This window comes from Plecotus auritus, assembly GCF_963455305.1.
Source record: "Plecotus auritus genome assembly, chromosome: 11".
NCBI classification, from domain to species: domain Eukaryota; kingdom Metazoa; phylum Chordata; class Mammalia; order Chiroptera; family Vespertilionidae; genus Plecotus; species Plecotus auritus.
In genome coordinates, this window is record NC_137777.1 from 13,657,549 (window position 1) to 13,681,808 (window position 24,260).

A 24,260-nucleotide genomic window follows, 5' to 3' on the forward strand; every position below is an offset into this window, starting at 1 on the left:
AAGACTCCAGGATGTCTTCATGATGGTTTGGTTTCCTAGCACAGCAGTGCATCAGACTATCATGCTTGATGGTATTGACTAGTAGATTGACCAGTTCCACCCATTTGCTTCCAGCTTGAATCCAACTTGATTTTACTGTTTCCACGAGAACTGTTTTACTGTAGTCCCCCTTATCTGCAGTGTCCCTTTCCATGGTTTCAGTTACCTGCAGCCAACCAGTCTGAAAGTATTAAATGAAAAATTCCAAAGAGAAATAAGCAATTCATCTTTAAAACTGTGTGCCATTCTGAGTAGTGTGATGAAATCTTACGCTGTCCTGCTTAGGCTGAGTCAACCCTTCATCTAGTTCTTCCCGCTTGCTGGTTAATAGCCATCTCTGTTATCAATTGACTGTCATAGTATCACTGTGTTTGTGTCAAGTAACCCTTATCTTACCTAATAAAAGAGAGACATGCAAATTAACCATCACTCCGCTACACCCACAGCCAGAGTATGCAAATTAACCCAACAAAGATGGAGGTTAATTTGCATATGCAGACACAGAGCAGCCAGGAGGGGCGTGACGCCTGCTATGAGGGGAAGGGGGGCGGTGGAGGGAACTACTGGAACTATGCTCTGGACAGAAGCGAGGACTTGCTGGCTCCCCTGGACTTACCGGCTCCGGGCGGGCCGGGAGCGGGGACTTGCTGGGGAGCTGGGACTTGCTGGCTCCCTGGCAGCCCAGGGAGTGGGGACTTGCCAGCTCCCGGGCGGCTGGAAGTGAAGCCAGGGGAAAGAAGGCCTATTCTTGCACGAATATCGTGCAACGGGCCTCTAGTTTTACTTAATAATGGTCCTAAAGCACAAGAGTAGTAATGCTGGCAATTAGGATATGCCAAAAAAGAAGCTGTAAAGTGCTTCCTTTAAGTGGAAAATATGAAAATTCAATGTTATCCATGGTTTCAGGAATCCACTGGCGGTATTGTAATATATCCCCTGTGAATAAGAGGGGACTCATGAATAGAGAGAATGTATTCATTAAACACAAGTATCCAGGTCCTCTTCACAGTCATTTACTCATTGCAAATGCATAATCTGGAGCCATGATTTTACATAAAAAAAAAACAAAATAGTTTCAAAGTATTCTCTAAAACAGCAGTTGCCAACCTTTCGGACCTCACAGACCACCAGTGGTCCGCAGACCACCGGTTGGAGACCGCTACCGTCACGGGCTGCATAACAACAGACCCCATATACAACAGTGGTTCCATACGATTATAATGAAGCTGAAAAATTCCTACCACCTAGTAACATCATAGACATTGCAACATCACAACATAATGCATTACTAATGTGTCTGTGGTAATGCTGGTGTAAACACTTATGATGCCAGTCATATAAAAGTATACAATTATACAGTACATTAATACTTGATAATAAATGTTACTGGTCCATATATTTACTATGCTATATCATTATTTTTAGAGTATAGTCTATTTATTAAAAAGTTTGCTGTAAAACAATATGCTATTATGTCAGCAGCAGCCTCATACATCTTGTTTACCATGTCTCTTGATGAAATCAAGCACAAAATGATTCAGTCTCAATGTTTTCTTCATCACAGCCCCTTAGTGTACAAAATTTACTAATAATGTTGCCAGTAAGAGGGCATGTCTAGTGAATGACGCGAAAAGAAAAATAGTGATTAAGGACTACGAAGGTAGAAAATCAGTCATGGTTGTTACTCTCCTGCCCAGTATGTCCCATTCCACCTTAGTAACAATCTTGAAGAAAAAGAACGAAGTGATGGAAACTTAAAGGACCTGCTTCTTGAAGGCATGGAGACTAACAAAAATTCAAGAAGGGCCTACAGGAGACATGGAGAAACCTGCAATGACCTGACTGAAGACCAGACACAGAACCATATCCTTCTCAGCACCAAGATGATGATGGCAAAAGCAAGACCTGTTTGCAATGTGGAAAGAAAGGCTAGACCGGACAATGACGTTGAACTCACTGCTAGCTCCAGGGAATTGAAACAATTTGAGAATTGTTATTACATAATGCAAAACTGGTGAATCTGCCAGTGCTGATGTGAAAGCAGAAAAAAATTTGTAAACTCTTTAGAGAAGCTGACTGTGGAAAATTACTTGGCAGAGCCAATATTCAATATAGATGAAAACTCCCTATCCTGGAAATGGATGTCTGTAAGGACTTTCATCCATGAGGGGGAGGAGTAACCACCACTGATTTTCCACCTTCTAGTCCCGAGTCACTTTTACTTTTGTTTCAAGGCTTTTAAAGGACAGGGTAACAGTCTTGCTTGGGGGCAGTGTTGCAGGCTACAAATGTAAACCCTTTGTGATCTGGCACAGTGGCAACCCCAGGGCCTTTAGGCATATCAACAAACACACATTGCCAGTGTCCTACAGAAGCAATAAGGTCATGGATGACCCAGCTCCTCTTCCAAGATGCTCTTCTGAATTGCTAGGCTAGCAAAATCAAGTACCGTTCAGAGTAACATACCTTTCAAGATTTTGCTTATTGTTGATAAAGCTCCTGGGAATTCTCCTTTTATTGGTGATGCAATTCTGAAAGGATTACATCTGACTGCATTGAGAACCTTGCTTAGGCTTGGGGCAATGTCACCAGGAAGTGTATAACTGTTGTCTGGAAGACACTTAAAAGGTCAGTCTAGGACTTCAAAGGAGTTGCTGAGGATGAGATTGCAAAAATCAACAAGGCTGTGGTTGAGACCTGGCCGGTTTGGCTCAGTGGATAGAGCGTTGGCCTGTGGTCTGAAGGATCCTGGGTTTGATTCCAGTCGAGGGTACATACCTGGGTTGTGGGCTTGATTTCCAGTATGCAGGAGGCAGCCGATCAATGATTCTCTCTAATCATTGATGTTTCTCTCTCTCTGAAATCAGTAAAAATAAAAAAAATGCAACAAGGCTGTGGTTGAAATGGCAAGCAACTCTAACTGGGTGTGGATGAGGATGACACTGCTCCTAGAGGTGGTTCCTGAGGAACTGACTAATGAGTTGTTAGGGCTGGAATAGGAACACATAGCTGAAGAGGAAAAAGGAAACGGCAGAACAAGAACCCCCAAGAAAACTCAGTAAAGGGATTAGCAGCTTTTGCAGATCTCAGTAAGGTCCTTAAAAAGTTTGAAAACATGGACCCCAACACCTAATAGGTTTTTATTAATAGAGAGGAATGTTCATGATGCACTAGGTGCTTACAATACTTACAATAGAAAAACAAGCCCAGCAAAACACCATGGACAAATTTTTGAAGAGTAACAGCCTCAGGAATACCTTAAGGCAGGTCCTCCAGGAAGTATTCAGGAGGCACTGTTGTCATAGGAGATGACAGCTCCATGTATGTTATTGCCCCTGAAGACCTTCCAGTGGAACAAGATATGGAGGTAGAAGGTAGTGATACTGAAGATCCTACAGGCCTGGGCTAATTGTGTTTATGCCTTAATTATTAACGAAGTCTAAAAAATTTTTTTTAAATTTAATAGGAAAAATGTGTATTGAATAAGGATATAAAGAAAACATTTTGTACAGATGTACGTGTTTGATTTTACAGTAAGCTGTTTAATTAAAAAAATTTATAAATTTCATGTAGCCCAAGTGTTGTCAGTCTACTGTAATGTCCTAGGCCTTCCATTCACTAAGCACTCACTGACTCACCCAGAGCAACTTCCAGTCCTGCAAGCTCCATTTATGATTAAGTGCCCTGTACAGGTATCCCATTTTCTTTTATGCCCTATTTTTACTGTACCTTTTCTCTGTTTAGATACACAAATACCATTGTGTTACAATAGCCTACAGTATTCAGTACAGCATGCCATATAGCCGTATGTGTAGTGGGCTATGCCATCTAGGTTTGTATAGTGCACACTATGATGTTCACACAATGACAAATTGCTATTGATGCATTTCTCAGAACATATCCCCAACGTGTATTCCCATTGTTAAGCCAGCCACGTAACTATAGTTTGATGGGAGGCAAAGTACAGTCATGTACTGAATGACATTTTAGTCATTAACAGATCCCATGTATACGATTGTGGTCCCATCCATATAAAAGCCAAAGCGACCAGCAGGCAGACCGGCTAGTAGCTATGATGCGCACTGACCACCGGGGGCAGACACTCAATGCAGGAGCTGCCGAGCTGCAGTCACTTGGCAGTGGTGGTTCTCGAGTGACACACCCGGAACCAGGATGCATCACCAGAGAACTGCCCTCTCGCAATTTGGGACCCTTGGGGGATGTCAGAGCGCCGGTTTCTGCCTGATCCCTGCAGGCCATGCCAGTCCCACTGGTGCACAAATTGGTGCACTGGGCCTCTAGTAAGATTATAATGGAGCTGAAAACTTCCTACTGCCTAGTGATGACATAGCCACCCTAATCTAAGCACCACGAGTTACTCATGCCTTTGTGATGCTGGTATAAACAAACCCACCGGGTTGCCAGTTCTATAAGTGCCATGTAGGTTTGTGTTAAGGGCATTCTATGATGTTCACATAAGGAAGACATTGCCTAACAATGTATTTTCTCAGAATGTATCCCCATTGTTAAGCAGTACATGACTTATATAATCAATGACCAAATACTGTAAACAAGATACATTCCTTTAGCCGACCTTACCTAAGCATGTCTCGGTATAAATGCAGAAATGGAGAAAAACTTCAAGGCTAAAAAAGCAATTTCAATTAGCCAATCTACACCTAGTACCCACAAAAAAATGTCACCTATCAACTTAGTCTTAAAACTTCCAATAGAAGAAGCCATACTTTCGTGAGATGAATTTGCAAATACTGAATCAAACAGTGAGAATGGAGTAATGGAGAGCCAAGTTTTTTCCTAAATCAATTCCTGCCAGATCACAAACTTTAGTTTGTTGGTTCCAATCCAAGCAGAAGTTTGCTTCACTAGAAAATGAAGGTATTTGCAGAACAGATTTATCTGCAGCACATAAAACCATATAAAGCTACTGTCTGCAAACTCGTATCTGCAACTCTAGATTTTAGAATAGTTTTAAACTTCAACTGTGGGAAGTTTATAGATATAACTTATAAGGTGTCTCAAACTAAAGTCTGCTCCTTTAAAACCTCAAAGCTTGAACCGTTTTCTTCTCAAATTTTGAAAAATAGGATATATACTTCTCTACCTAAACTGCCCCTTAGAGGGTAAGTCTATGGTTTGGCAAAATACAAAACAGTCATTAGAAAGCCTATGGGGGGAGGGGGTACACTGATTTAAACCATGGGTTAGAGGTGGGTTTTTTTTATTGTTTCCAAACAGGAAGCCAAATGAAAAGCATTCCAGGCACAGAGCATTATAAGGCTTCATCATGCAGAGAGGGCTGATATAGGAATGGTTTTATTCGGATTTATTTGCTCCCAAAGGCAACAGAGCTGGTATTAAAACCATTCTCAAAAGTACATTTAAATTGCCAGGGGAATTGTTTCACACAGATGTCTTGGGCCTTGGCCCCGATCTTCTAAAACCCATTCTCTAGCCTGACTGGTGTGGCTCAGTGGTTGAATGTCAACCTATGAATCAGGAGTCATGGTTCAATTCTGGTCAAGGACACATGCCCGGGTTGTGGGTTCAATCCCCAGCAGGGGGTGTGCAGGAGGCCACCGATCAATGATTCTCATCATTGATGTTTCTATTTCTATCTCTCTTTCCCTCTCCCTTCCTCTTTGAAGTCAATATTTTAAAAATATATTTTTTTAAAAATAAGGCTTAAAATGAATTCTTATTGACATTTAATATAAAAACCATACCCAAAACACACTCCTCTATACAGAGTAACTGTTTACTTGTCTTCCACCATATAAATGAAGGCTTAAGCTAATTACCTCTCAGCCTAGAAACCTTAATAGTCAAACTGGCATCATCTCAAAAAAAAAGTTAAGATCATTTCAACTATAGTTCTTATGCTAGTTCCAACTTATCACCTACTTACACAAGCCAAGAGAAATAAAATAGCATAACATCACTGTTTACTGTTTAAGGAATTTTTATTAAAGCAAGAATTTTATAATCCAAATTACGTTTCCTCGCTCAGTTATCAATTCTGTTATTTAAAACGGAAGTGACATTCTGAGCTATTCCACAGTAAAGAATTACAAAATTAAAGAAAGGAATGCTTTAAATTTTTGTACTTTGCTGAAAATTCTTTTTCCCAGGGTCTATAAAACATTAATTTGTTTTTATATTTTACTATTTTTTTGTAGTTTTTTTTTGTTTTTGTTTTTAAATCAATAAGTAATCTAGGACTAGCATTATTTTTGCTAGACCTGGCATTTGCTCGGTACATAAGGTCCAAAGTTTCCTTTCCTTTTTTTATTTATTTTATATTTTGCAATGTTTTTTTTTTCCGTAATATTTTTTCGATGTTTAGATATTTTTCTTCGGTGAAGCACGAGTTTCTTTTCGTGGTCCCTGATCAATCTGTAAATGTGGGGGGAAAAAGATTATAATCATAAAACTTGCTCTGAGACTAGATCTTAATTATTCCAACCACTAAAAAAAAGTATCATTACATAAAATGATGGAGGTACTAACCATCGCTACAGTGGTAATCATATCACAATATAGACATATGTCAAATTAACATGGTGTGCTTTAAATTTTACCATTATGTATCAAATATACTTCAATAAAACCAAAGCCAACAAAACAAGAAGACCAATACTAGTACTTGTTAGTAGCAAATTAAAGCTGTGTACCAAATTCAGTCAACCACACTCATTTGTTTACATATTGTCTATGACTGCTTTCATACTGTAACAGACTTGAGTTACTGCCAACAAACACAACAAGAGCCACAAAGCCCAAAATGTTTCCTATCTGGTCCTTTTCAGAAAAGCTTTTCCAACCTCTGGTCCTGGCTGAATAGCTACATTATAATAATATTTCTTGGGAGTAATAAAGGGCAATAGCAGAGGCCTAAGGGCAACATTATTACTGCCCCCCAAGAAAAAGCGTAAGCTAGGAAAGCCCTGAGTAAAGCACACAAAGGGCCAACCCGTTAAAGGTCATTTAACAAAACTTACTACATAAGATGTTTAATCGTGCTTTCATTTTGAAAATTCAAGTTAATATCAGGGTAACAGGTAAAATTTAATTTTTACATTTCCATTTCTCTGAAAAACTATCAATACACTTGGATTTCATGGTAAAATTAATTTTTGCTATGTTTCAAAATATGCTCCAACTATTATAAAAGACTGAGGAAACAAGCTTAAAACGACCATGAGGGAAAGCTCACTTTAAACAGTTGGAACTCCGGTGGCACTGTTAACTGCTTTCTGGGCAGCCTCCTTAGCTTGGTGGGCTTGTAGGACAGCTACAGCTTCATCAACCTAAAAAAGGAGAACAAATTGGCTCTGAAAAGCAATAATTAGAAGAATCTCAACTTGACCATACACAAATGTCATTAAAGTGTAAAGAACTCAGAGTTCCAAAAAACATTCCAACTATTATCCTTATCTTTTTGAGTTCCATTCCACTACTATTCCAGAATTATGAACTCTCTTGTACTTCTTACTCTCACCAAAAATCCTCCAAAATTGAAAAATATTAGCCAATATCACTATCTTTTTCCAATAAAGAAGTAGCAGTTAGGCGAGCATAGACACTAGAGTTACACTGACTTGATGTGAAACCACGCTCGGCACTTCCTAGCTTTGTGAGCATTGGGGAATTATTTAACCTCTCCATGCTCGTCTCCCCATTTATAAAATGGGAATAGCAGCAGCACAGGTTAGAATCAGAACTTACAATTACTACTTGTAGAACTCTTAGAACAGTGCATGGTTTGTAGAATGATCTGTTTCATATACTTAAAACTATAAACCTACTTTTGCCCACCCTGTATACAGCACTTTAAAATGTTCTATGAAATTAAACTCCTACAAAAAGCCCTAAAATATTCGTAGTCTAAGTTGTTAGATACATGACAAATTTAAATTACTTTAGAACGAAGAGACTCTGGAGACTCAAGCATATGAAGAAGTTCTGAATTATCGATCTCCAACAGCATGCCAGTGATTTTACCAGCAAGAGTAGGGTGCATGGCTTGAATGAGAGGAAACAGCCGTTCACCTAGGGACAAAAACATTTCAAAGACTTCAATAAAAAAAAAATCCTAAAAGCATCTACCATGTTAAAACTGGGATTTAAGAACCTTTTGTATATAGCAAATAAATGAGCGTAAGCTATATTGCTATATTCAATTATTAAATCTATGCTCAGGCAGGCAAAATCAAAGTTCGTCCCTCATTTGGTTCAAATTCCCTCTTCCAACAATGTGGTGGGAATGCATGGCAAATAGGGATGTAATGCCCTATTACCCTATCCATCAAAAGCAACATATTGATAACTTTCTGGGCTTTAAATTAGGCAGACAAACTGTGCCATCATAATCATTCATGCCAATTCAGATAAATCTAGCTGTATTATTAGGTGCAAAAGAGGTTTTTGTGTCTATTTTCTAGTCTCTAACTGACTAGGTAAGACAAAGGTACTTACCCAACATTTGCTTTTGCTCTTGAGGAGGGGCAGATGCCAACATGGAAGCAGTCAAAGGCTCCTGACCTTGTACATGAACAGCAGGCTAGATATAAAATTGGAAAATTCCTAAGTTTAAAGTACAGGAGTAATAGCAAGTATAAGTGACAGTCACCACTGGAAAATCAGTGAAGTGATGGACTGCAATCTGAACAAACAGAAGCTGAGTAAACCAGAAACACACTTATTTGATCAAGTATTAGGACCACATGAGATATTTCACTTTTTTTTTTAAATCTGGAGTATTCTGTGGAACCAGATTTCTATTATAAGCAATGACAGTTTTGGTCCAGGGTTAAAAAAAAAAGGGGGTAAGCTACATCTCACAAACTAAACTTGATTTTACCCTTTCTTCCTTACAGCTATGCCAAACAAAACTCAAGTCACCAATTAAATCAAGAATAGGAAATGCAGAACGCTTGTCTAATTCCTATAGCACAAGGCAGATAAGACATTTTTACATACTATCAATTAATGGGACAATTAACAAGATGTTCTAGACAGCCTAAGCTCTCCTATATCATACAGTTGTCTTCAATTTCTCTTATTGCAACCAAGGTTCTGTCGCCTTTATGAAGAAATCCTAAGTCCATACCTGCTGCATGGTAACTTGTGGCTGTGCGTTAAGATGTTGTTGAGGATTGCGAACTCCTGCAGCGTATTTATACTGTGGAACGGTGCGGACAGCAGGAGTAGCTGCAGCAGCAGCCGCTGCAGGACGAGGACCCATTGTCTGTGTTGACGTGTTAGCTAAAAATAAAAACATACATTTTATACATTTATCTTGCTACTTCCAAGTGGAGACCAATTTTTACAGGCAGGGTTAAGACTCACCAACACGCTGTGTGGACATGACTCGTGGAACCTGTGAAGAAGCTGGTCTCATAGTACTAAATGGTGGTCTAGGAGCGGCTGGGCGGATAGCACCGGGCATATTTTGGAATGCTGCATTAAAGATATGAACACACATTAACTTGGCAAAATTCACTAAAAGTGTTCATGCTGTTTTAGAGCTGAGATGTGAACAAAAGGCTAAAAGTAAATACCATTTTTTACTCTTACACCTGCAATTTCCCCAGACTTATCAGATCAGAGCATCAGTAAATAAACATTCATTCATACAAATACTTATTAATTGAACATCATACACAAACCTCATTCCAAGTGCTCCTACAATACAGCACTATTCTACAGACAGGATAAGGCCAAAGATGCCAGGACCTGGTCCTCATAATCTTTAAAACTACTGCTCAACCAACCAGTGTGTGGTCAGCTGGTTGAGCATCGTCTGGTGCACTGAATGGCCATGAAACATACCCAGGTCAAGGTATCTTGACTTCCAGTCAGGGAACATACCCAGGTTACAGGCTTGATCCCTGGTTGGAGTGTGTGTGGAAGGCAACCGATCGATGTTTCTCTCTCTCCCTTCCTCTCTCTCAAAAAAACAAAACAAAACAAACAACAATAAAAACATATTAAAATAAGTTAAAAAAGAATATAGAGTTGGATCCATTCCCAAACTTATCATAAAGGAAAAATCAAACTAGCACAGAAATCAGTCTCAGAGTGGTGAAGCATTTTACAATTTTTTAAAAGAAAAAAAAAAATCCCAATAGGAGAAAAAAGGGGGCACACGTAATACTTTCAACAATAGACTTTAAAAAATCCTATATAAGCCTATATAATAAAAGCCCAGGGACCAAATGGCAGAACGACCGCGGCCCTTGCCCCCAGCGGGGCAGGGCTGGCTGGACCCCACCAGTGCACGAATTTGTACACCAGGCCTCTAGTAAAATATAAATTCAATAAGCATGACCCAGGGTGAGAAAAAATAAAAGTGCTAGAACCCCCAAATGAACACTGATAACCATAAATTATGAAAAGCAAGTTAATATATCACTGAAATGTAACAGCTAATTGGCCCATGTATATTTTTATTCCAAATAATCCATCCCCTTAAGAGAAAAAAGGAAAAGCTTACGATGAGGTCTGGCACCCTGAGCAGTCCAGCGAGGACTTGGTCTTAGTTGAGCAATTTGGCTAGGAGGATAGTATGCAGCACGGTTCTGAGTCTGTAGAAAGCAAGCAAATACATCAGTGAAAGAATAAAAGCAAATAATGCAACTATATGTATATTCTAAATATATACCTGCTATATACTAAATGCAGGTTCTCAAACAGAAAAATGTACCTGTGGGATAGCTGCCATGAAGTAACCTGAAGGAGGTGCTGGCTGGTAGGGGTTGATTACGGGGTTGGGCACAGCTCTTACACTTGCCATTCTCTGCATATACTGGTTAGTGAGGTGAGCCTGGCGCTCTTCTTTGCGCTGAGCTAAAGCTACGTACAATGGTTTGGTAGCCACAATTCTACCATTCATTTCTGTAACTGCTTTAGTGGCTTCTTCTGGGGAGGAGAAACATACAAAACCAAACCCTTTGCTGCGACCACCCTCCATCATAACCTATTGAAAGAAAAAAAATATTAAACAAGGTTAATGCAATGGTAGAATGAGGCACAAACGGAGAGCATTATTCAATGATAGCTGCTGACTCAACTAAACCCTGTTACAATGAAAGAATTTTTTTCCCCAGTTTTTCCTTAGTGCCTAAATATTAAGGGCAAGCTACACACATGCATCATCCTAGCCAAGCAAAGGAGGAAGTAAAGGGCAAAGGTACAACAGCAACTTTTTAAAGATATTCAGTTAGATATTAAGATTTTCAATATTAAGGTTTAAATAGCTAAATAAAGTCAAGGCTCACTAAATTTAAAACTCTTAGCACCATTGGAAATACCCAATTAAAATCACTCTTCGAGCCATTGAAGCTGACAAAATGCTTTACTACTTTTTTTAATATATATTTTATTGATTTTTTACAGAGAAGGGAGAGGGAGAGAGAGAAACATCGATGAGAGCAAAACATCAATCAGCTGCCTCCTGCACACCCCCCACTGGGGATGTGCCCACAACCAAGGTACATGCCCTTGACAGGAATCGAACCCGGGACCCTTGAGAGTCCGCAGGCCGACGCTCTATCCACTGAGCCAAACCGGTCAGGGCTGCTTTACTACTCTTTAAAGAGGAAAGAGGGGGAGGGAAAGCAGTTGAATCTTATAGTACGCGTATTTTAAAATAAAAACTTCACACTCAAGACCAGAAGGGCCATGAATATTGGGGTATAAACAATATTCAGGAAACTTCCACTGACTGCAAAGATCTTTGCAACAAGCAATGAGGTAATACAAAGAACTCCTCATTAGCCCAGAAATATACATAAGCGTGCTATCCAGCTACATTAAATAGTATGCTGGAAACACAGGAATAAACAAAATGGCAATGAAACAGATGCCAATCTTATATGTGGAATCAAAACCAAAAACAACAAAAACAACAAAAGAAACAACTCCCGAGTTCCTGGATATAGAAAATAGACGAGTGGGTGCCAGAGAGGCGAAGGGTGGGGAAACTGGGTAAAGGGGGTTAAACAGTACAAACTCCCAGCTACAAAATAAATCATGGAAATGGAATGTACTGCATGGGGACTATCTATCTATAATAATAAAAGCGTAATATGCTAATTAGACTGGATGACCTTCCGGACTAAGCCGGGGCTGCCAGGGAAGCCCAGGTCCCGGGTGCCTGCTGGCGGCCAGAGGCCGGAGGGAAGCCGGTGCCAGCAACTGGGGGAAGGGAGGCCTACTCTTACACAAATTTCGTGCATCACGCCTCTAGTAGTTAATAATACTGTACTGTATACTTGAAGGTTGCTAGCAGATATCTTACAAGTTTTTTTCATTACAAGAAAAATATTTTTTTGTGACTATGTATGGTGATATATATACAATATATACAATATATTGAATTACTGTGTTGTAAATATGAAATTAATGATATAAGTCAATTATATATAAATTTAAGAGTCCAGAAACATACCCATGCAATTATGGGAATTTAGTATGTTAAAGTGAACATTTAAAAATAGAGGGCACAGGATGGACTTTGAACTATGTAGTATATGGCACATTGGGATAACTGAAAAGAATAGAATAGACCTCTTCTTCACATCACATTAAAAAATTGCCAGATTCTCAATCTGAACATAAAATGCAAAAATGTAGGAAAAATGTAATCTGACACAAGATCCTAAAGTACAAAGTGAAAGGCTGAAAGAAAATATTTGCAATATCAAACAAAGGGCTGACATACATTGTCCCTAAATTAATAAAGACAACCAATGCAATATAAAAGTATGCAAAGAAAGGCAAAAATAGTGAATACATGAAAAACATGTCACCATTTGAAAAGATGTATGTATACTGCTTTCTACTAATTTGATAAGACTAATAGAAATTTGTTTAGCCCTTTTGGACAATTTTGTTGTATCAATTTTAAATACACACCCACAAACCAGCAATATCAATTCTAGAAATACTGGCATGTGTACAAATATATATATATGAATAAAAATGTTTTTTTTTAGAAAGGTGGATTTAACTTTGGAAACATGCAAAGCAACACAAATGCTTATCAATACAGGTACAGTAAAATAATTTATGATATATCCATACCATGAATATTTAGCTCTTAGCAAAAAAAAAAAGTGTAAATGCCTGAAATAAGTATGTATTTAGACATATTATTAAATAAAATAACAAACTGCAGAATATGCAGGGCATAATCCTGTTTTCTAAAAACTATTTATACATATAGACCAGTGGTCGGCAAACTCATTAGTCAACAGATATCAACAGTACAACAATTGAAATTTCTTTTGAGAGCCAAATTTTTTAACTTAAACTACTTCTAACGCCACTTCTTCAATACAGACTCGCCCAGGCCGTGGTATTTTGTGGAAGAGCCACACTAAAGGGGCCAAAGAGCCGCATGTGGCTCGCGAGCCACAGTTTGCCGACCACTGATACAGACTGTTTGGACAAGCATGAAAAATTATCAACACCACTCAATCTTTTTGGAGACTAAATCAACATAATGCCCTCCTCCCTCCAAAATAAATTCTTGCCAAACTTTTCACCACCTTACAAATACTGATATTATAATCCACAAAGGACTTTAAGAACTCTCCTTTATAAAACATGCATCTGAAATACATTTAAAATAAATGGATGTATATTCAGTTTAAACAGCTTTCAAGGAATACACTGAGGTTAAAGACACTCGGGAATAAATTCCACCACACTCCAGGTACTCTTACAAAAGCACAGGCTGTAACACAAGACAACCACATCCCTTGCTTTCTTATTTGTATTCATCTACTGTGTTCCTAACATTTCCTCACTTTCACAGAAGCTTCCTCGATCAATGGGTTTGCCAGGAAAAGCTGAGGATGAGCCACAGATCATTCCAGAGCACTGAGCTTTAATTTTTCCTGCACTCCAAAATGCCAGAATTTAGTATAGAATCCTGTTTTTAGAGTTTGACTCCTCAGAATGAGTAAGTGAATACAGATTAGTCCAACAGTTATCAGGTATAGTCCCCTAATGAACTGACACCTTAACCAGTAAAGCACTAGTTTAACTAAGTGTACAATAGTGCACATCACTGAGGATCAATGTAACTATGGTCGGTCATCAACTGCAGCCTTCCTCAGGAAAGAATGCAGCACTCTCCATCTGCAAAAATAAACCACGGGGCTACAACATCCACATCAAATTTGAATGTTTTTTTTTGTTGTTGTTTTGTTTTGTTTAAGTAATGAAGCAAAAACTTGATTTCCAGGAAAAGGGGGGGAAAAATGTGGGGGGGAGGCCCACCTTATTTGACTATTCATTTGCAAAGTGGAAAAAAAAAACCGAAGTAAATTGATGTGAAATTTAAGTACATATAACCATGGAGTTTTCCAAAAATCTTTAAAAAAATAAATAATATGCTTACCTTTGCGCTAGTGATTGTACCAAATGGAGAGAACTCTTTCCGGAGACGTTCATCATCAATACCATCATCAAGATTTTTCACATAAAGGTTAACACCCTAAAAAAAGAAAAAAGAAATACTAGAAAAATAAAGAAAACCATGGTGGTACTTAAGCACACTTCCTACTGTTTTATCCCATGTTTCTCCGGCCCCCCCCTCCCCGCTCAAATCCCCCAATTACCTGTAAGTAAAATGAATGTAAAATAGGTTTCCTCATCCCTGTATTATTTAGCTTGTTCAATTAAAAATGAACCAGGCAGCCCAGCCGGTGTGGCTCAGTGGTTGAATGTAGACCTATGAAACCAGGAGGTCATGGTTCGATTCCTGGTCAGGGCACATGCCTGGATTGCAGGCTTGAACCCCAGTAGGAGCTGCTCAGGAGGTATCCAATCAATGGTTCTCTCATCACTGATGTTTCTGTCTCTTTCTCTCACCCTTCCTCTCTGAAATTAATAAAAATTTATTAAAACACAAAAAACGAACCTGGTATCTGGTGATCCTATCTTGTTTCATCTGCTCAAATTTGCGCTTAAGTTCCGTCTGCCGTTCCACTTTTTTCTGAGCTCGGCCAACGTATATTTGTTTTCCATTGAGCTCCTTTCCATTCATCTCATCCACAGCCTTACAGAAATAACAAAAACTTTAATTACTAACTTGAAATATGGAAATTCATTTCTTTAACAACAAAGAAAGTTTGTTACGTTGTGAATGCTAAAGATAGACCCATAACAAAAACTAAATTTTGCAGTTTGGAGAAAATGCAGGTTCCCAATTTATAATGTCAAAATATATAAAATCCAAATAATTTTAAAAAAAACATGTAAAGATGAACATGTAAAATAGCCATTGGTATGCATGTAAATTTCAACATAAGAGCAACCCAGTTTTATATCTCTTTGCAATAAAACACAGAACACCTAGTGCCTTTAGTTAATATATTTAAGTCTTACTTTCTGTGCATCTTCATGCCTTTCGAAGCTTACAAATCCAAAACCTTTGGATTTTCCACTTTCATCTGTCATTACTTTCACACTTAAGGCAGGTCCTAAAAAAAAATTTAATGACTCAGATATTCCATACAATATTTAGTTTATACATTTTAAGTTTCAACGCACAAAAACAAAGCCATGCATGGGCACTAAATAGTCTCTTCAAAGACCCTTTATTTCTACTAAGAAGTAAACTGAAAACATTCCTACTTCCATTTATGGAGGTATATTTTAGACAACTGTAAAAAATGAAGTGTTATTCTTAGTAGAACAGAACAGATTTGCTTTTTTTTTTTTTTTTTTAACCCAACAATTTGGTTTTCTTGACATCAGAATTAACAAATAACAATTTCTTAAGCCCTGGCCCACTTGATTTCAACAGTCAGTGAAGGGAATACAGTGTCTGACATTTGGGAAGACACAGAATCACCTGGAGGTGGCATGTTTCTGAATTCACATGCCCAATCCCCACCCACTCAAGTAAAAATGACACTTAACTGAGGCGGGTATTATCTCAGGTAGGTGGGACAAAAAGGCTAAAAATCACATTTAATTAGAGAATTTGCAAGATGTATGAGCATAGATTGTTACTTTTGAATGTGCTTCAGTCCTAAGGTTATACATTCAATCTCTGCTATGCAAAACTATCCATAATATAACTGCCAAATTTACAAATTGGTGGTCAACTGACAGCATTATTCATTTGAAATAAGTGGTTAACAATATCCAACCAAACTTTAGAAATAGCTTCTAATCTCAAAGGACAGATGAAATATACAACTCCGGCAGGGACAATTTGCATATTAGGCTTTTACATATATAGATTATTTTGCAGTACAATAGATGATTAGTAGCTTAATCAAAAAAACTACAAATCATTTTAAGTTCAAGTAAGTCTCATTTATTTTAGTAAAATCAGCCAAAACTTATATTGAGCAACTAGAGGCCCGGTGCATGAAGTTCGTGGCAGGGTGGTGGTGGTGGTGGTGGTGGGTGTGTGTGGGTGTGTGGGTGTGTGGGTGTGTGGGTGTGGGTGTGTGGGTGTGTGTGTGTGTGTGTGTGTGTTCCTCAGACCTCGCTGCTCCTTAGCAATGCTGCAGAAGTGGGAGAGGCTCCCACCACCACCACCGCTGCACTCACCAGCTGTGAGCCCGGCGGCTTCTGGCTGAGCGGTGCTCCCGCTGTGGGAGCGCAATGAACACCAGGGGGCAGCTCCTGCATTGAGCGTGTGCCCCCTGGTGGTTAGTGTGCATCATAGTGACCTGTCCTGCTGGTCGTTTGCCATAAGGGTCACATAGGCTTTTAATATAAAGATTACTCAGAACTTTGTAAAAATTTAATTCAGACACATTACCAAACTTGCCAAAGAGATCCTTAAGGCGCTCATCATCCATGTCTTCTCCAAAATTCTTGATGTAAACATTGGTGAACTCTTTTGCCCTAGCTCCAAGTTCTGCTTCTCGTTCTTTACGAGACTTAAATCGCCCAACAAATCTAAAAAAAAATATATGGACTATAAAATTTAGTTTCCATTTTATGAAGTTCAGATTAAGCCTGATGGTTGATTTTGTAAATGCTACTCATAATTTCAGAATCTCTAATAAAGAGCACACTGTAAAACAGAAATAGAGTCTCAATGAAAAAATGAAAGTCTAAAATATAAAAAACTTCATTATTACAATCATACACACACCCAAAAAAACCCACATTTTTTTCTTTCAATTTATTCACTTTTAGTGAGGGGGGAGGCAAAAAGGGAGAGGAGAGGAAAAAGAAACACTGATTTGTTTTTCTGCTAATTCTTTGGTTCTTGTATGTGTCCTGAGCAGGGGTTGAACCTACAACCTTGGTGTATTGGGATGACACTCTAACCAACTGAGCAACTTACCCAGCTAGGGAAAAAAAACAACTTTTTTCTTAATACACACTTCTCTCCCTTCTATAGAGCCAAGGTTAGAGAGATCACACCTACAGATGAGTGGGATGCCAATGAAAAGACTTAAAAACCCTGGCCAGGTGGCTCAATTGGTTGGAGCGTTGTCCTGTATACCAAACGGTTGCAGGTTCAATTCCAACTCAGGGCACATAACTAGGTAGTAGGTTAGAGTGCATACAGGAAGTTACCAACCCTTGTTTTGATGTTTCTCTCTCCCTCTCCCTAAAACATATACTCCAGTGAGGATTTAGGAAAAAAAGACAAAAGCTTTCACAGCAGCTGTTTCAAAGTGGCTCTTACACTTTGTAACTTAAAACGTAACTTAATTCTACACTCTTAACACATAATAGCCCTGCATAATTTTTATATTATCAACAAAATGTTTTTAAATTTAGTTTTCCCCTAATAGGTCCCGGGTTCGATTCCGGTCAAGGGCATGTACCTTGGTTGCGGGCACATTCCCAGTAGGAGATATGCAAGAGGCAGCTGATCGATGTTTCTAACTTTCTATCCCTCTCCCTTCCTCTCTATAAAAAAAAAACACAATAAAATATATATTTTTAAAAAAAAAAACATTTCCTATAATCCTACTCAAAAATCTACCCACCAATGATGAGCACTTTGTCCCCCTTGAAGCACTGCTGACAGGCAAACTATATTTCCATCTGAGAATACTAATAATGCTGAATATTTCTCATTTAAATGTACTCAAAATTCAAACAGGTAATATCATGTGCATAACTTCTTCATGCAGACTGATCACACCACTTGATGTACTGGTTTATGAGCACCACACCTTAAGAGTGATGCAGTTGACTTATAACCAAACCCAATTTGTATGTCATCATTAACTACACAACAACATAAACTCAACAGGTCATTTACAATATGACCTCACAGCTGAATTTACCCAGATCCACTGACTGAGGAGAAAATAAGATTTGTCATTTCTTTGGGCTCATAAAATCTATATTCTTACAACCTATAGCAGAAATAGTCTTACACAGGTTTTATCAGTGTTACTACTTTTAAAAATGTTTTGATTTTAGAGAGAGGAAGGGAAAGCATTGATGTGAGAGAGAAACATCAATTGGTTACCTCCTTCATATCCCACCCCCTAACTGGGGATTGAGTCCAAAACCCAGGCACATGACCTGACCAGGAATCCAACCACTGACCTTTTGGTGCATAGGAAGATGCACAACCAACTAAGGCACACCGCTCAGGCCATCAGTGTCATTATTTAATTTTTAAGAACAAGTTTATTTCAGAAAGCTTAATCATAAAGACTTCTGGTTTAATTCAGCTTTTTCTTTAAAGAGGTGGATGGGTTCAAAAAGTTGGGGGAAAACTTTATAATCCATCAATAAATTGCAGCAATATAACCAAGTAAAGAGTCACCCTGGGCTCCGAATTTAAACCACTGCGACTCACGAGCCACATGCGGCTCTTTGGCCCCTTGAGTGTGGCTCTTCCACAAAATACCACGGCCTGGGCGAGTCTATTTTGAAGAAGTGGAGTTAGAAGAAGTTTAAGTTTAAAAAATTAGGCTCTCAAAAGAAATTTCAATCGTTGTACTGTTGATATTTGGCTCTGTTGACTAATGAGTTTGCCGACCACTGTTCTAGCCCATCTGTCATGCCAGCATTTAATTACAGGCAAATTATTTTAGCCTCAGTTTCCTCAAATAGAAAATGGGCTAATTACTACCTCAGGAATTATAATTAAGCTTCTGTCTGGCTTCTAGTTGTTCAACTATGCACTTACTTTGAAAAAGTTTTATATCCCAGTATACACATTTTTTTCTTTTTGGTATGAAGGCTGACCATTTTATTGATTTACTGTTATTTTAATGTTACATTGAGTGTGGAGAAAAGACAATTATAAAAATCTACCCCAAGATGTAGGTTTGTTAATTTTCCCTCAAATTGTATCTCTTTATTAAGAGCACAAATACATTAATTTATAAAATTAATTGGAACTATTAAAGAGATCTTAAGTATAACTAAATTTTTATACTTACACTTTACGATCATTTAGAAGCATCCCGTTCATTTTTTCAATAGCTCTTTCAGCTGCTTCCTGTGTCTCAAAATGTACAAACCCATAACCCTTGGAACCATTTTCATCACAAACCACCTAGGGGAAAATGTATAGCAGTTTTTCATTACATACTATTAATTCAGCATTTTCCCAATGTTCAAAAGTACCACACAGCTGACAAATGCTGAGAGGATGGAGGGAGGCTTAGGGGAGCTGACACTCAGCAGTCCTAATCTACATGTAACTTTTCCCGAAATAAGAATGTATCCCCAGTAACCCTGCAGATACCAAAATCTGTGGCTATATAGAACAGTGTAGAACAATGCATAGTTGGCCCTCTGCATACATGGATTCCCAAACAGACAGAAAACACATATTTACTGAAAAAAATCTGCATTTAAGTGGGCACACTGTTCAAATGTCAACTGCAACTTGTCAGTCACCTAGCCTGGGTATTTGGGAAATAAAGATGCCCATTAATAGACAGTATGGTTGCTATTTTTAGGAATAAACATGGTAAATATGTTTATCTGTCACATTGTTGCTTACCTTACATGAAAGGATGTTACCAAAAGCAGAAAATGTATCATACAGTGCTTTATTATCAATGGATTTGTCCAAATTTTTAATGAATATGTTGCCCACTCCACTTTTGCGAAGTGATGGATCACGCTGAGACCACATGATGCGAACTGGCTTGCCCTTTATAACGTCAAAATTCATGGTGTCTAAAGCACGCTCCGCTGTAGGAAGGATATTTTCATAGTGAATTATTACTTCAAAACTTTTACAGGCCACTTAAAATTTTATGAACTGTGTGGGAGGAGTGATTGGGCCCACAATCTATTTCTTCAAACTTCAAGATGGCTGGACCTTACCTCAACCGAGTTGAGATTTAAATTGTGTAACACATGAAAAGGCTATCAGAAGCCCCAAATTTCCTCCCTGTTAATTAATGAAATATCACTGATAATGTATTTCTAAAACAATCTTTCCCTTTAATTGCCATTATATTTAAAAGACCTTTTTGTTCCTGGTCAACATAAAATCAAGATCCCTTTTCACATAAAATCTGCTTAATGAGCAATGTAAAAGACATTAGGCAATTAAAGATTATCCATAGGCTAAACATAGTTTATGAATTTTTAAGCATTTCTGCTTCTTCCATATTGCTTGCCAAAATTGGTTCTTTCAATGGCAGCTAATCAGTACCAATATTAAGCAAAAACCAGTCCATTTTCTTAAAAAATAAAAAATCCCTGAATTATTGGGGGGGATTTCAGTGATTCATGGCACAACTTCATATTGCCATGTAAACGAAAAAGAAAAAAAGAAAAGGCTATTATCTATTCAGATCAAGATCTGAATCAGGAAAAAAAAAAAGATTTGAATCAGGCCTTCAAAAACTAATGTGAAGTTGGGCATACTTAGCTGGGTAATACATAATTTGGTCTACAATACTCACAATTCACTATTAACCCTTTCTTGAGATATAAAACCAATTTTATCTTGGATCACTTTTGTACTTAATAACTGATAATTTAACCAATTATTTCTGGATAGTGCTAGAAAATTTCAAAATCTACCCTGTGATTTCAGGACCTATGAAGAAGTATGTACCTTAAAGAAACACTTATTAGAGAAGTTGAGACTAAATTAAAAAGAAAATCCTTAAGTGAAAAAGACTAGTCCCTTAAGAGAAGAAAAACAGTCCACTTTAAGTTCTACACCAAGTTTCACAAATTCCATGCCAACATAACTGTAAAGTTATTGAGAGGACAAATTTTCTAGCCACTTTTTGTAAATGAAAGTTTCATTTTCTAGAAGGTAGATAAGCTGTCAACTCATTATCAATTGACCACACCTACTCAGCTCCCCTAGTTTTTTAGCTGACTTTGCTTAAGCTTCTTTTGAGTGAGTCACTTCTTCCTGCTAAATTAGAAACTGGTCACTTTCAGAAGTTATTCTACAAGTCTATCCATGTAGCAATAAATAGGAAAAAAAAAAAGAAAACCACTGAATAAACTATTAGGGAGGATAGTAATTTGTACATTTAGAAAACAAATAAATGGAAGATGGGAAAATGCTATCTTCTATTGAGTAGTCCTAGCACTGTTCTACTGATATACTGATAATACATAGGGTATATTTTAACATGGTAATTCAATTTTTTTCAAATCCCAAGGAATTAAAAAAAGTGTTCCTTTGAATTTCAAACGGTTAAGCTTAGAAAAAACAAAAGCCCCTTTTCAAGTCACCATTTTCTGGTCTCTAGAATTTGTTCAAGTTTTCTCTATCAATTCTTTAGATTGTGATTACCTGACCCAAACTTATGTTCCCTAGCATTATCTTCTCTTCAGTGATGAATCGTGCCCAGAGTTGGGAAGAACTGGTATGAAGTGACATTTGGAGGTACTGCTTACAGAGCAAAAGGGCAGGAAACCTGCAGTGCAGTTTTACAACTTCTGGTTCAGTGTCACAATAGTCTGCCTACCCAAAATCTCCATTATTAACTTTACCCGGTGAAAAGCTGACTAAGTGAATTTAATAAAGGTTTAAATTCTACCCTTAAGGCCTTTTCTACAAAATTAAATCGACTGAAGCTGACTTGGAATTCAACTGATCCAGATATAAAGAAAAAATTCTGGCCACATGCATCAGGCCACATATCCTATCTACCAAATTGTGTTTTTTGTGAACTTCAAAATAAAAACACAAGGTTAGCAATATACTTCCCCATAAGTCTCAAGCTAATTAGAATCTGTTATTCAAAACTCAGTCATTCTTCATGACTTATGGATATTCTAGGCTACTTTTTAAAAAAGAAACCTTAACTACTCCAATTGCCACATCAGTAATGATGATCCATTCCACACTGCGTTCACAAGTAACATTTTACAGCCAACAACTGTGAATACATTTTTTAAGTAAAGCCCCTCAAAACCATAGGAACTATTTTAGAAGAGAAAAAACAATATTCTGAACAAATTACCAGTATTACGAAACTAACCTGATTACAAAATCTAAATGATCTAAATTCCTGAGAAAACGATAGCCTTCAATGGGGTCATCCTCCACATCCCCACCTCCAACCCTGCTGTTAAAGTGAGAAGTGCTTGAACTTGGGGAAAACCCCCAACTGCAAGGCCCCTTCGTAATTTACATTTCTAGGGCCATCAATCCCTGGCAGGTTATTAAGAATGACATCAGAAGCCTGGGGACCACCGCTGCATCACCACATTAACTTTATCCCAAGGCCCCCTGGCTTTCCCAGGAGATGGGGCCAGTTACAGAAGCAGGCCTCGGGCCTGTGGGGTTACGGGGTTCAACACGTGGTATTTTCCCAGCACGGAAAGGCACTTCCTCCCGGTGCTGGGGCGCCGGCGAGAGACTGGGTGGTTGCAGCGCCTCTACCTGTTACCGTAAAAGGGGGCTGCGCGCTCGGCTGCCCAGCATCCCGCGGCTACGGGCGGAAGCGCCCTGGAGAACCCAATCTCACCCACCCCCCCGGCGCGTCATCACCCTAAAGTTTGAGCGGCTGAGGCCGAGAAAATGGTTGCAAAGGAGGAAGTGGCCAGGCGTGAGAGAGGCGTGCGGCTGACGGCTGCGCGTGTTCCCGCTGGTATGCGGAGCCGCGGTCCGGGCGCCCCAGCCTCTCCCCGCCGACCCTCGGGGAAAGGGGGTGTGACATGCCCTGCCGCCCCCTCCCCCTGGGACCGCCGGCCTAGCCCGCCCGCCCGCCTGCCGCCGCCGCCGGAGCCTCATGGCCGCCCGCCCGCCCGGCGCTCACCGTCCGCCGGCTGCTGGAAGTTCACATACGCGTAGCCCAAGGAGCGGCGGGTGATCATGTCCCTGCAGACCCGGATGGAGAGGATGGGCCCGGCCGGGCTGAACTTCTCGTAGAGCATCGCCTCGGTCACGTCGGGGTGGAGGTCCCCCACGTAGAGCGAGGCCATAGGGTAGCTGGGGGCGCTGGGGTTCATCTCGGCACGGCTGCCCGCGGGGCCACAGGCCGCGACCTTTCCGTGAGAGGAGGGGAGCGAGTGCTGGGCCGGGGGCGGCGCCGGGGGAGGGGAGCGGGGGCGAGCGCAGAGGGACAAAAATCAAGCGGAATCGAGAACTACTCAACAGCCGCAGGACGGGTCGGTCCGCTGCCGCTGGCCGCTGGCTGCCGGCTGGGAGCGAGGTGCGGTGTCGGGTCCGGGCAGCGAGAAGGCCTTGGTCTCTGGGTTCCTTCTTGGAGCTGCTGCGGGGCCGCGGGCGGGTCGGTCTCGGCTGCTTCACCGGGTTATTTTATAAAAAGGAAGAAAAAAAATAAAAGTCTCCGGCGGGGGAGACGCGGACTTTTTGTAAATTTTTTTGGGTTTTTTAAAAGGTTTTTTTAGATTTTTTTGGGTTTTTTTAATAATAAATGTGTGTTCCGAGCCCGGAGCACACACTCCGCACTCTCAGCACTAACCGCCGGGGAGAAGGGGAAGCACCGCCTCCTGCACCCTCTACTTATACCGCACGCGGCCCTCGCCCCGCCCCGGCGCGTCTGACGCCAGGACCCGACGTGAGCGTCGGCGCCGGAGGAGGAGGAGGAAAGAGGGCGAGAGGGCGGAGGGAAGAGAAAACAGGAGGAGGAAAGAGCAGAGAGGAAGGGAGAGGCGGCGGCGGCAGCGGGTACGGGGGTGGGGCTGGGGCGGCGGGGCGGGGGTTCTGCGCACGCGCGGCGGCCGGGGGCGGGGCCCACGCTGCGTAGGCCCGTGGGGGAGGGGAGGGCCGGCTCGCGGCGGCTCCC

The 24,260-nt window shown here is 39.9% G+C and overlaps 1 protein-coding gene across 2 annotated transcripts; it reads right to left on the reverse strand.

The window, feature by feature from the left end:
- Positions 1-6,001: 6,001 nt before the first annotated feature.
- Positions 6,002-23,952, reverse strand: PABPC1 (poly(A) binding protein cytoplasmic 1). 2 transcript variants are annotated; one of them, XM_080646978.1, is made up of 15 exons: positions 23,268-23,952; positions 20,027-20,220; positions 19,458-19,573; positions 16,853-16,992; positions 15,460-15,554; positions 14,993-15,130; positions 14,471-14,566; positions 10,766-11,038; positions 10,556-10,646; positions 9,409-9,519; positions 9,170-9,324; positions 8,536-8,620; positions 7,979-8,109; positions 7,274-7,367; positions 6,002-6,453 (listed from the first exon to the last, which is right to left on the reverse strand). In XM_080646978.1, exons 1-14 carry the CDS (start codon positions 23,458-23,460, stop codon positions 7,275-7,277), a joined length of 1,911 nt encoding a protein of 636 aa, XP_080503104.1. In that variant the 5' UTR covers positions 23,461-23,952; the 3' UTR covers positions 6,002-6,453; position 7,274. The 2 variants fall into 2 exon arrangements, with proteins under 2 accessions (XP_080503104.1, XP_080503105.1); XM_080646979.1 differs by having other exon boundaries at positions 16,862-16,992; positions 23,268-23,951.
- Positions 23,953-24,260: the final 308 nt, after the last annotated feature.

Coding starts and splice junctions, on each gene's coding strand:
- PABPC1 (XM_080646978.1), bottom strand. CDS start 23,460: ATGAACCCCAGCGCCCCCAGCTACCCTATGGCCTCGCTCTACGTGGGG. Junction 15,555..16,852: donor GGATCTCTTTGGCAAGTTTG/GTAATGTGTCTG, acceptor ATTTTTTTTTAG/GACCTGCCTTAAGTGTGAAA. Junction 8,621..9,169: donor CACAAGTTACCATGCAGCAG/GTATGGACTTAG, acceptor TTTTATATCTAG/CCTGCTGTTCATGTACAAGG.